Source organism: Musca autumnalis, unplaced genomic scaffold, assembly GCF_047663935.1.
Source record: "Musca autumnalis isolate F117 unplaced genomic scaffold, ASM4766393v1 scaffold_4, whole genome shotgun sequence".
NCBI lineage: Eukaryota > Metazoa > Arthropoda > Insecta > Diptera > Muscidae > Musca > Musca autumnalis.
The window spans coordinates 132,833,207-132,846,757 of NW_027411977.1; the positions used below are offsets into that span (position 1 = coordinate 132,833,207).

Below are 13,551 nucleotides of genomic sequence, written 5' to 3' on the forward strand. Positions count from 1 at the left end.
ATTACGTAACCCATTACAAAGTAATGTAAACAAGCTTCTTTTCGCATTACAAGTAATCTGAAAAGTAATGGGATACTTCTTAAAAAAATTACTTACTTTGCTCCTCACTAAGTAATGAGGACGGTGGCACAGTGAGTGTGTGTCCGACTATAAATCCTAGGTTTGTGTGTTCAACGCTCACTGTCGGCACGCGAGTTTTTTTTTAATTAAAAAATAACAGTTCGTGGTGCACATGTGCACTGCACATTTAAATTCTTAAGCAACCCTTAATATTCGTGTGCGTGGCACAGTATGTAGTGTCTTTGGCTAGAAATCAGAGGGTTCGTGTACTCTCGCACAGAGAGCGAAATAAAATAAGAGTAAGAAGTGTGATGAAATTAAAAAGAAAATTCTCTTCATCATCTGTTCTAAAAATAGAATTTTTTTCAACTTACTTTTCAACTTCTAGTGGCCACAGAATAACTAGTTATTCTAGTGGTCATAAAATAACTACAAACTGAGTGCGACATGCCCTTGTAAAAATAATGGGGAAGAAAGGGGGTTTGCGAGTAGTTACGGCTGCCAAAAATCCCTTACAAAACCCATGATTTTGGGAGGACTTTTTTTGCTGAGAAGACTTGACCACAACCACTTTTTAAATATGTTATATCTACAAAACTTCTGAAGGGATTTTCATGAAATTTGCTAAAAAGGTTAAAAGTTGTGCCGTATCGGCTTGCAATCACAATTTCGTTTAACAGGCCACAATTACAATGGGCGACAACAAAACAATGACAATGAAAACTGAGTAGATTATGAAAGTAGAGCTAAAAATATGAGACTCGTGTATCGGCATTTTTAAAGTTTATATCGGAAAGTAACCAAAGTAGGAGGGGCGAGTTCCGCCCATTTCTATTTTTTTTTTTAATATTCGAGTTAAGATATCTTGGAATCCTTGCATTTTAGGTATATAGAGTCTTTGGCAACTTTATTGAAGAGGATGTGGGGAATATTTTTGCTATAAACTCTAACCCTCATGCGGTTCATCAAAGGGGTCTTTTTGGGCCTTTTTTAGAAAATCTTTCAAAAACTCCCCTTAAATCTAAATATTCTACAAAATTGTTCGTCATAAAATTTTACTATCGGTCTCAGAATACACCTAATCTGTAAATCTTATCTAATCGCCAGGAATCTTTAAAAATGAAAAATACGTTTTAGGGTTAAAGTCGGACTTCATCTGAGTTCATTCAAAACTGTCCCACAAAACATAATTTTAGAGAGATGACTTCAAAGACTAAAATATTCTTCGTCAACTATGGGTCCCCAAAGAAATAAAATTTCAATTAACATTATCTATATATATATATAAAAATGGTGTAAAAAATGTATAGTAATTCATAAAATGAGAACGGCTAGGCCGATTTCTGTAAAATTTTTTGTCAGTTATTCGTATTTTCGAGGAGAAGGTCTTTACGGAAGAAAATTTTGGAAAATCTCTCTGGAAAAGTCGGAAAATTGGAAAAACCGAAAATTTACCCCCAGTTTATGTATTTCGAAACGAAAATGTGTGCGCATGAAAGACACCCAAACTTTAGTTTTTGAAATATTATTTCATTTGCTTTAGCTTCAAAACAAAACACAAATTTGAAATACACACTCAAATTTGGTAGTTTTTCTTCCGCATTCGTTTTCTTATCGACATACATAAACAGGCCCTGAGTTTTTGTATGAAATTTTATTCCTTAATAGCGAGACGAAGTTCGCCGGGTCCGCTAGTATATCATGAAAATATCGATATTTTGCTGAAAAAATGTTTTCATGAAATGTTTTCCTTCTTTTTTCGAGTTGATAGATTAAAGTAATATGAAACATGGTTCTAGGTGAAAAGTATTAAAAGGAAAAAAAATCTACACAAAATGTCAGTATGAGTTTCAGAATAAACTATATAGTAGATATACTATTTTCTTAAGAAAATTAGATTACAAATTTATATATCTTAGGATGAAATTTTTTGTTCAAACTTTGGACTGAATACATACATGCAATGGTATGCACACCCGCCTTGCACGCTAAAGGTCGTGGGTTCGATTCCCCGGCCAGTCAACATTAAGCACTTTTCAACGGTGACAAAATACCCCTCAGTAATGTTGGCGACATTTTCTAAATATTTCAGCCTTGTACAACTTCTCTACAAGTGGTGTCTTTAGACACGCCGTTCGGACTCGGCGATAAACAGTAGGTCCCATATCATTGAGCTAATATGAATCGGGGAGCACTCATTGATATGAGAGAAGTCTCCCCTGTCCCGCCCGGGATGTTTGTGGAACAATTATTATTAATGGTGTTAAAGTAGGAAATTTACAAAATATCAAGAATCATATCATGGAAAGTATGTACTTCCCCCGAGAAAGTTATATACCATTGTGATAAGGGTCCTAAGATTTATCTATGGCAAAAATTTCAGCCCGATCCGAGAGGTGTCACTAAACGAGACTTAAGCCAAAATAATGTTGGTCCATGAAAAGTTCATGTACGTTGTGGTGTAGGGTTTCACATAATCGATTTCGACCTGACTATAGTCCTTCTTACTACTAGTTTGGTAATATGAATATAAGTTACAAAAAACATCTTGGCGTTTGTTATAATTATAATAGTCCCAATTTACATTAGGCGAGTTTACTTGCGGCAAGTCTCTGTTTGTAGGAGAGACACTTATGGGGAATGGAAATGGAAAAAATTGCTCGTACCGGCAATTTTCATGTAATTCCTTTTATATTTTTCTTCTTTGACATTATTTTCATTGTTTTGAAAACAAAACTTGTCGGAACAGAATTGCTTTGTATAAATGCAAGAGGCAAGTTTAAAAGGGAACGAGAAAAATTGCCGCAAGTGAACTCGCCCAATGTAAATTGGGACATACAAGGAGTTTCGGAATTTATGTAAGGGGATACACGGGACAAATGGACTTTTTGCTAATTTTTTTTAAGCTTTTCTTGTACAATTTATTGTTTTTTTTATTATTTTTCATTATATCACTTTCTTATATTTTCATCATTGTGACTAAAAAAAAGCATCTTCAAAGGTTCATAAAGAAATTAGCTTTTCATGCACTTATTCACAACATTTCAAAAATACTCGTTGAATCCACTTTGTTTCCTATTTATTTATTAATTTTTGTTTTGATTCTTCTTTTATTGTCAAAATTTGTTTTTTTTCGTATTTTTTCATTCACTAAAACAAAACTTACCAATATATAACTGCAGTGTGTACAGATAAAGGCGGTTATTATTGTAGCAAAAATACCCATTATAATACCAGAGTACATAAAAGCAATGGGCATGGATAGAATGCCAGTACCCAAGGAGGCTTTCAGCAAATGCGTTAAGGTTTCGCTGTCACTGTAAAGATGAAAAACAGCAACAACAAAACATGTGAGTCAAATGTTTAAAATTTAGAAAATTTCTATAACGGCCAAACTCAAGGTCTAGGACGACTTGGGTGAAAACCAATTAAAACAACAATAACAAATACGCCAACTTACGTTGTGGGATGTTCATTTCGTCTTTCAGCAAATGGATCATAATCTGTTTGATTTAAGGCAGCCTGTTCAGCATCTTTACGTGGTTGGATTTTGTATCTGTAAAAAAAGAAAAAAATTAGAATTATTATAACATTTCTTTATTTTTATTTATAAAATAAAACCAAAAAACCTGCCTTAATTCCATGGGCTCATTTAAAGAGTCATTCATTTTTGACATTTTTTAATGTGTTTTCCTCGTGTTCCGTCTCACGTTTTTCTTTCAATATTTTCTTTTGTAATTCTTTCTTCGTACAACCTATCTCTCGAAAAACCAAACAACAACTGATGCCTATCGCAGACCAGACAATTTCCTTTTAAGAGAATTCAAAGCTGCAGCTCAAAAATATGACCAACTATCTTCTCCAATGGCTAAATTTGTAGTGAAATTCTTTTGACAAGTCAACAACAAATAAGTAATGCGATCAACATCACTACCACACCAATGAACGAGCGAATGGACGAACAACATTCAATTGTTGTCACAAGTTGCGACAAAACATTGATGATCACATCCACCAGCAACAACATTAATTGGCCTGTTGTTGGTATGTGTGTACGTGTGGCGGTCGGCGGTTCTTCGCTGGGTTTTTGCAACATTAGCAGTTTCAATTTTTGGTGGCTTCAATTAAGTTACAAAGAAATAACAAAAAACGAACTATCCACCACAAAGCTATATTTGCGACATTTATTCAATCAATGGCGGCCCTCTGCCCCTTCCCTTAAAATACTGGTGAGACAAATATGTCCACAATTCGTTAAATGTTTTGTATTTTATATCTTACACTTTTTGTGGTCCCACAGCTCAAAATTCTTGTACAATTCTTAACAACTTCTAGGCACTGTAAACAAATGCCTACTCAGCATTTGTTGCATGTGACTACTACGAAGTAAATACAATACATTCATATGTACGTCTGGCCAACAATTTAAAATAGCAGCAAAATGATACTGTCCAAAATGGCAACAACAACAAAGCTCAATATAATATTCTCTACTTTCATTGGGGCAACAACTGACTGACTGCACCGAACATTTTTATTGCATCAGCTATCTGTTGCTGTTGCATTTTGTTGGAATCAATTATCTTTGAGGTTTTATGACCATTTGTAGAAGAATTTGGTTGTAACAATAGTAACGGTAATACGAAACAAGTCAATACACTTCGTAAATACTGCACGAATGATTCAATAACAATTTCACCGATAATGTTGAGACTTTTGATTTACTTCTTTTTTAAATCAAAGCATACTTTTAGGCGCGTAAATAAGAAAATTCATAGAGAAGTTGGCAACACATACGCCTACAGTACCTAAAAAGAAATCAATGCGAATGGACAACTGTCACAATCCTTGTGTTTTGAAACATGTTTTCTGTGTTGAAAACAAAAACGAATTAAATTATATTACTTATTATTAATTGGGGGCAAAATAAGTGACCCATATTTATACCCTTACAGCCTGTTTCTGTATGTCGAAAGAAGAATGTGTGCGAATGAAACACTACCAATCTTTAGTTTTCGAAATTATTTTACATTCGCTTTTGCTTCAAAACAAAAATCAAATTTAAAAGACACACAAGAGTTTGGGCGTGTTTCATTCGCAACACATTCTTCTTTCGACATACAGAAACAGGCTGTTAGTCTTTAGACTAAAGTGGGGTACACACGATCAGTTTTGACTGTCGATTTTTCGGAATTATCGATAATTGTCAAACAGTCCAGCAACCACAAAATATTTTGTGGTTGCCTGATGACTGACAAAAGTGAACTGCCACACTGGCAAACAACCGATTATTTGAGCAAAACTGGCAGTCAAAACAAGTCATCAGTTCCTTGGCGGTATGTTAAAATTGCATATCGACACCAACATTTCTGAAGATTTTTTACTACTAGTCACTTACAGATTCCGGCTAATTAACGATGTAAGAAAAATATAATTGACTTAAGAAAAGGTAACATAAAAATGTTTCAAGGGACAGCGACGCGGACCGGGCGGCTAGTATATAATATAATATAATATAATATAATATAATATAATATAATATAATATATAATTGTTCCACAAACATCCCCGAAGAGACGAGAGAGACTTCTTTCATATCAATGAGTGCACCCCGACTCAATGATATATCTTAAGACACCACTTCTAGAGAAGTTTTTCATGGTTCCAATACTCAGGAAATGTAATGCTGGCGACTGAGGGGTATTTTGCCACCGTTGAAAATGAGATGTCTGACCTAGAAATCGAACTCCGGACCTATACCGTGCATGGCGGGTGTGCATACCATTGCGCCACAGTGACACCCGTGGAAATATCGATAGTTTGCCAGCTCTATACACTTTCATACAGGCAAAATGTGTCTCATCGAAATAATGGTTTTAGACCTCAAGTATGTTTGGACGAAACCTGTTTCAGGAAATTGGGAGTCGATTTATCAATGTCAATCCGTCTGTTAGCCTGTTTGAAGGCTGGAGTGCACGATAACTCTTGAACAGATCAACCGATTGGGTCCAAAATTTGACCTTCGTAATATTTTGTCCAAACTTAGTTAAAGTTCGAAGATGCGTCATATCGATCTACTCTTTCGACTACCTCCCCCACGAAAATTCGAAACTTTTCGCAAATATGGTGCGCACAATAACTTTCGAAAGCAGTAACCGATTTGGTCCATACTTTGAATATCGTAATATTTCTACTAGATATATGTCAGGTTCGAATATGGACTATGTATATAGGTCTACTGCTTAGGGAAAGTTTCGGGAAAGTCCAGCTTACAACCTCCGCTCGAATCGTTTAGTTTTTGTACAATAAGTTGTACACCGGTACAACTTTACTAAAGTACAAATTCTTTCAGGGGCAAGTCCATACTCCCTAAGAAAATTGCCCACAATGTGTAGTGGCTGGAGCCGATTCGGTCCAAAATTTGGCCTTCGCAATACCCTGTTTCAATTTAGTTTAAGTTACATAGAAGATTATCTATAACGGTCCACTCCTTCAGCTACCTCCCCTCAAAAGTTCAAAACTGGTACGCACGATAACTCTCGAAGGGAGAAACCGATTTGGTACATACTTGGCACATCGTGATATTTTTACGAGAAGTACATCCGGTATTCCCGAGAAAAGAAAAAACCTAGGTAACATCCACACAAAACTTCGGAAAAGTGCAGTTTAAGAGCTGCTCTCGATTTCTTTGATTTATGTTTTAACAACTTGCTTTGCTGTCCCTATTTCGACGTTACAAGTTTTTTTTATGGCACTATGTGTAGTGGCTGGAGCGCACGACAACTCTCGAACGGATCGGCCGATTCGGTCCAAAATTTGGCATTCTAAAAGTTTTTCCAAACTTAGTTGAGTTCGAAGATGGACAATAGGGGTCCATACATTCCGGTACCTCACCCCAAAAGTTCAAAAAATTTCATTAAAATGGCAAGGACGCTAGATCTGTTGAACGGATTGATTGAATTTGGCCCGAACTTTGTTTCCTAATATTTTGTCAAAATGTAGTTTAACTTCGAAAATGGTCCATATCGGACTTCTCCTTAGGGTATCTCCCCCATAAAATTTCAACATTTATGCTTATGTGCAGTTTATGGTCCATATCAATCTTCTGCTTAGGGTACCTCCCCCACAAAAGTTCACAATTTATGTTTATCAACAGTTTAGGGTCTGTCACACATCCTTTGAAAATGTATACCGATTTTATGTCTTTCGTGGGCAAGTCCATGCTTTCTGGCATAGTGGTCCAAAACTTCAACATTTATGTTTATGTGCAGTTTATGGTCCATATCGATCTTCTGCTTAGGGTACCTCCCGCACAAAAGTTCAACATTTATGTTTATCTGCAGTTTAGGGTCTGTCACACATCCTTTGAAAATGGCATAGTGGTCGAAAACTTTAAAGTTATACGGTAACCAACTGAAATGACTGCAGGGCGCGCTATCTAACGAAGAGAAATTACTCCCAAAATAAGATCCACTTCCAAAATGGACTATGCCGATGCATTCCTTCAGGTACCTCATCCGCAACACTTTTAATCTTAATCCAAATATAATTTTGTCGATTAATGCAAAGAAATTTTGAAAAAATATGATCGCCGTTCTTTTAAGGACTTTTATAAGATAATCACAGGTGACGAATCATGGATCTATACGTATGAACCCGAAACAAAACAGCAATCGACCGTCTGAGTATTCGAAGACGAGCAAATCCATCAAATGTTGTTCATTGAAGAAGCAGTTCGAAGCAAATGGTCGCCTGTTTCTTCGGCAAAACTGGCCATGTGGCACTATTCCGCTTGAGCAACGTAGGAGGGCAATTCTGTGTGGTACACCACAATTTGTTTGCCTGAAGTCTTCATGGGAAATTCGAAAAACAAACAAAAGAAGAAGAATCACAACGCGCACCCTGCAATGCGAGTTATCAAATCAACGCCTTTTTGACCGGACAAAACGTAAACTTGATTGGACATCCGCCGTACTGCCCTGAGATGGAACCCAATGACTTCATTTGAATCTCGAACATCATGGAAAAAAGGCGTGGTCAAAGATTTTCTTTGCCAGAAGATGCTGATGAAGCGTTCAAAAACCATGTTTTGGAGGTGTCTCAATCGGAGTAGAAAAAGTGCCGCATGCTGGTGAATACTTTAAAAAAACAATAAAACTATTTTTAATGATAAATAATTGCTTTTTCATTATTAAGCGACAAAATTTTCTAGTAGACCTCGTACAAATAAAACCACAATTTTTCGTAAATATTAAGCTATTCATTCATCTACATTAAGTCTAATTCCATGGAGGAGAATAATATTTTAACTGATGATAATCACTTTATACTGACAATTATCTGTGTGGAGGTTTTCTACCCACCGTGAGGGCGGTTCTATGAGATCTATACCCATAAATTGGAAAATTGTAGACCACCAACGAAGACTAAATACAAAATTTCAGCTATTTCGGTGTTATAATGAGGCTAAAACCTTCAAAATGCCGAAAACCGTGAGGTACTGTTCTATAGAGGCTACGAGTACATCAAAATTTCGAACGATATAGCCGCCCATTTTCAATACCAAACATCTTAGGAGTAATGACAAATTTAATTATACACTTCGGAAAATGGCAATTTTAATGATACCCTCCATATTATTGTGGAGGGTATGAAAGGCACACAACTAAACCACAATCAAATTGATATTCGTGCGTATTCAAATGGACAAATACAAAAAAATTAATGGAAGAAATTTGCATATATATGTTTGAAATTCATTTTTATTGCTAGGCTAAACTGATGTGATACAAAACTATAAAGAAATTTAACTGACCTAAGGCAAGTCAGAATATATATAAAAAATTCAAAGTCGATATCATCAACAAACATTCACAGTTAGAAGTTGTTTTACGCAAATACTTGCTAGTAGGCGCGTTCACAAGGCTTATGACTTTTTGATCTTTTTCCCCAAAAATTATTTTCTGTAGCGGGAATGATTAAACTTTTGCTATTAATGACTAAAATAACGCCTATTCCATTTAAGTACTAAAAAATTAAATATTCAAAAAGGTCCCGGGCAAACCATTTTTAATTGATATGATATATGTAATAAAATTATATATGATATAAAATTATATGCATGTAATGATATTATGATAATTTTGATAAGAAACAAAAGATTATCCCATTTTGGTTATGTTGTGTGGCTCCAAAGCTTATTATACCCTACACCACTATGTGGGGAGGGTATTATAAGTTGGTTTTGGCCAAAAAGTTTGTAACGCATCGAAATAATGGTCGTAGACCCATACTTATATATACCAAAATGAATGTCTCGACGAGCTGAGTCGATCTGGCTATGTGTGTCCGTCCGTCAGTCCGTCCGTCCGTCCGTCTGTCCGTCTGTCCATCTAAACCTTGTAATCACGCTACAGGTCGCAATTTTGATCGGATCGTCACGAAATTTTGGATGTTGATGGGGGTCCCGGAGAGGAAGAAGCCTATTGATTTTGGTGATGGTCGGATAATATTTAGGGGTCGGAATGGGCAAAAAACTTAGGTGGATAAAAAGACAACGTTTTTTTCCAAAGCGAATATCTCAGCTTCTATACGGTGTATACCAAAAGCAGAACCTGGCCATGAAAGTAAAAAATATCGCCTTTCTAATGATGTAAAGTAGGTTCTCGTAGGTGATCAAACAACGAAGATATCACAATAGTCGCAAATAAAACCCAACTTTTCATTTTTGCGATTTTAATTATAATGACGATTATCACAGCTTTGGTTGGGGACTTTCCAAAAGTAAAGCCTGGCTATGAAAGTAGAAAATCCCATCTTTACAACGATGTAAACTAGGTCGGCGTAGGTGACCAAATAACGGAGATTTCGCAGTAGTCGGTAATACATCCCATTTTTCCACTTTTTTGGAAATCACGCTACAGGTCACAATTTTGATCGGATCGTCACGAAATTTTGAGGGTTAATGGGGGTCACACAGATGAAGAAGCCTATTGATTTTGGTGATGGTCGGATAATATTTAGGGGTCGGAATGGGCAAAAAACTTATTTGGAGAAAAAGACAACGTTTTTTTCCTAAGCGAATATCTCAGCTTCAATATGGGGTATACCAAAACCAGAACCTGGCCATGAAAGTAAAAAATATCGCCTTTCTAATGATGTAAAGTAGGTTCTCGTAGGTGATCAAACAACGAATATATCGCAATAGCCGTTAATAGAACCCAACTTTTTATTTTTGCGATTTTAATAATAATGACGAATATCACAGCTTCGGTTGGGGATCTTCCAAAAACAAAGTCCGACTATGAAAGTAGAAAATCCCATCTTTACAGTGATGCAAAGTAGGTTGGCGTAGGTGGCCACATAATGGAGATATCACAATAGTCGGCAATGCATCCCATTTTTTCATTTTTTTTTTTTTTTTTGTAATCACGCTACAGGTCGCAATTTTGATCGGATCGTCAAATTTTCAAATTTTGGGGGTTAATGGGGATCCGACAGAGAAAGAAGCCTACTGATTTTGGTGATGGTCGGATAATATTCAGGGGTCGGAATGGGAAAAAACTTATTTGGAGAAAAGGTCAACGTTTTATTTCAAAGCGAATATCTCCGCTTCTAAAAGGGGTATATCAAAAGCAAAACATGCTAATGAAAGTAGAAAATATCACCTTTGCAACGTAGGTTGTCGTATGTGGTCAAACAACGAAGATATCGCAATAGCCGCTAATAGAACACAACTTTTCATTTTTGCGATTTTAATAATAATGACGAATATCACAGCTTTGGTTCGGGACCTTCCAAAAGCAAAGTCTGACAATGAAAGTAAAAAATCCCATCATTACAATGATGTAAAGCAGGTTGGCGTAGGTATCCAAATAACGGAGATATCGCAATAGTCGGTAATACATCCTTTTGCCACTTTTTTGGAAATCGCGCTACAGGTCGCAATTTTAATTGGATCGTCACGAAATTTTGGGTGTTATTGGGGGTCCCACAGAGGAAAAAACCCTTTGATTTTTGATAATGGGCGGATATTATTCAGGGGTCGGCCAGGGGTCAGGTGGTCACACAAAAGAGATATCGCAATAGACGGTAATGCATCCCTTTTTTCATTTTTGTACAATCACACTACGAAATTTTGATCGGATCCTCACGAAATTTTGGGGGTTGATGGGGGTCTAACAGATAAAGAAGCCTATTGATGGTTGGCATACATCCCACTTTTCCATTTTTTATTTGGGTTGTACTGTCGATGCACTTAAATGCGTTTCAAAAAAATTGACCTGTGTTAATGAAGACATTCAGAGCAAAGGCGCTAAGCTACCCCAATTTTAATATTTTGAATTTTATTAGTCAAAAGCTTATGAACGGGGGTAGTGGTGTAGGGTATTACATAGTCGGCCCCGACCCGACTATAGCCTTGGCTCACTTGTTTTTAGTTAGATATCTGCTTATAGTGACTTCAAAAGTTTGTCAAAAAAGCTCACATAGAAACAATTTTTCAAATGACTTTCTATGTGAGCTTTTTATCGTATCACCTTGTAATTAAGATTTTCTCTGACTTTAGGTAAAAACTCATCGAAATATGATACAGAGATACGAAGTTGTAAAAAAGTCATAAACATGCATGTCACATAGTGGTGGGTGTGTGGGTTCGAATCGTCGTCGGCTTCCTTTTCCACTTGCATTATTCCTTGATCATCAAGCTCGATTCCAATGAGAAATTCATTAAAAATTAATACTAAAAAAATGATCTTCGCCTAAAAAAGGCAAAATTTTCAAATAAAAAATAAAATCAGCTGAGCCAGGCTGGGGTTTGAACACTATTGGGGTGCCAAAAATGTCCAATTATACATACATATGTATACACTGACACATATTTTTACTATTTGGTCTAATGGACTTGTTATTCTAATAATAAATAAATTCAATATAAAATTTTCAGATTATCTCTGAAGAAAATCTAAAGCACGTGCAAATAAAGAAAATAAAAAATGTATTGTTCATTTCTTTATAGAAAAAAAAAACTATATTTTAGTTCCGTAAATAGCATTAATTAATTAGTTTTTGATTATCTTCGCTAGAGTCAAGTTTATTGCCACTTTAGTGTCTGTTGCCACTTCAGTTATTTTTCAAATTGATAATTTACAGTACCTAATAATACCGACTATATCAAATCACAGCTACTTAAACAATAACAACAAAAAACAAATACAGATTTCAATTACTGATAATTAATATTTTACGTAGTTTTAGGTCTTGAAAAAGATTAGAGTTCAGAGAGGTAAAAACAATAATAATAAACAACTTTTCAAATATTTTTAAAAATCAGAATGCAATAGGAAATTTGTTTTTCTACAACAGCAGTAATTAAACAAGTAAGAACAGACTATAGTCGGACGGGGCCGACCATGTGATACCCTATACCACTATCCCTGTGCACTAGCTTTCCGGGCTAGCTGTTATAAGATGTGCATTAGAAATTTTACCAATTTTCACACAAAAGTTTTGATCAATTTAACCCGCTAAATATTATCCGATCATACCGTTGACTTGCACGCTACTTCTTCATCTCAAACCAAAACTACGTTTAAAATTTCGCGCCGATCGGACTATTATTGCGACCTACAGAGCGGCTACAAAATCGAGCAAAAATTTTGTTTTTGGTCCATTTCATCCCTTTAACATTTCACGATCATCGCCAAAAACTAATCAGTTCTATTCTGGTCCAAACCCGACCTCCATACTAAATTTCGTGACAATCGGTCCATAATTGCGGCCTCTAGCTTGATTACAATTTTTAATGGACGGACAGACGGACGGACGGACGGACGGACACACATCGCTAAATCGCTTTATCTCGTCGAGATATGAAGTTTGGTATACCACATGAGGGGTCTACGACGAATATTTCGCGGCGTTACATGAATTTTTGGGAAAACAAACTTATTATACCCTTTTCCACATTGTGGTATAGGGTATAAAAAATAAAAATAGATAAGGAAATTTGAAATGCAATGTAATAATAAATAATAATAATACATTTTATACCGGCAGACACACATATGTACATACTTGTATGTACATTAGGGTTATGACTTTTTTACAACCTTGTATCCCTGTATCATATCTTGATGAGTTTTTACCTAAGCATCTATGCATCTATTTATCTATTATTTTTATTTTCGCGAAAAATCAACAAATAATAAAAAATATCTTGAAGTAAATCTAAATTATTCATCCCCAGAGTCTGTACAAACCTCTAAAAAAATAAATTAAAAATACCTACAGATTCTAGACAATGCATAGAAAAATATGAAACCAAATTTATAGAGATTGGGTACATAAATTGCATATTATAGCAACACAAAAGAGAAAAAACATATTATTAAAATATTGTTCGAAATATATTTTTGGTTTCATTAGAAAAATTAAAACAAAGAAAATTGGGAGTTCTACAACAATTTTGCTAAAATCCTATACAATAATTAA

At 35.5% G+C, this 13,551-nt stretch overlaps 1 protein-coding gene across 1 annotated transcript in view; it reads right to left on the reverse strand.

Moving 5' to 3' along the window:
* The window catches only part of path (solute carrier family 36 member pathetic), an 85,298-nt gene that overhangs the window by 5,404 nt on the left and 66,343 nt on the right, over positions 1-13,551 (reverse strand). The window contains exons 4-5 of the mRNA XM_073983992.1: positions 3,521-3,616; positions 3,227-3,377 (exon numbers count right to left, since the gene is read on the reverse strand). Of these exons, the coding sequence (XP_073840093.1) occupies positions 3,227-3,377; positions 3,521-3,616 (247 nt within the window). The remainder of the gene's footprint in view (positions 1-3,226; positions 3,378-3,520; positions 3,617-13,551) is intronic.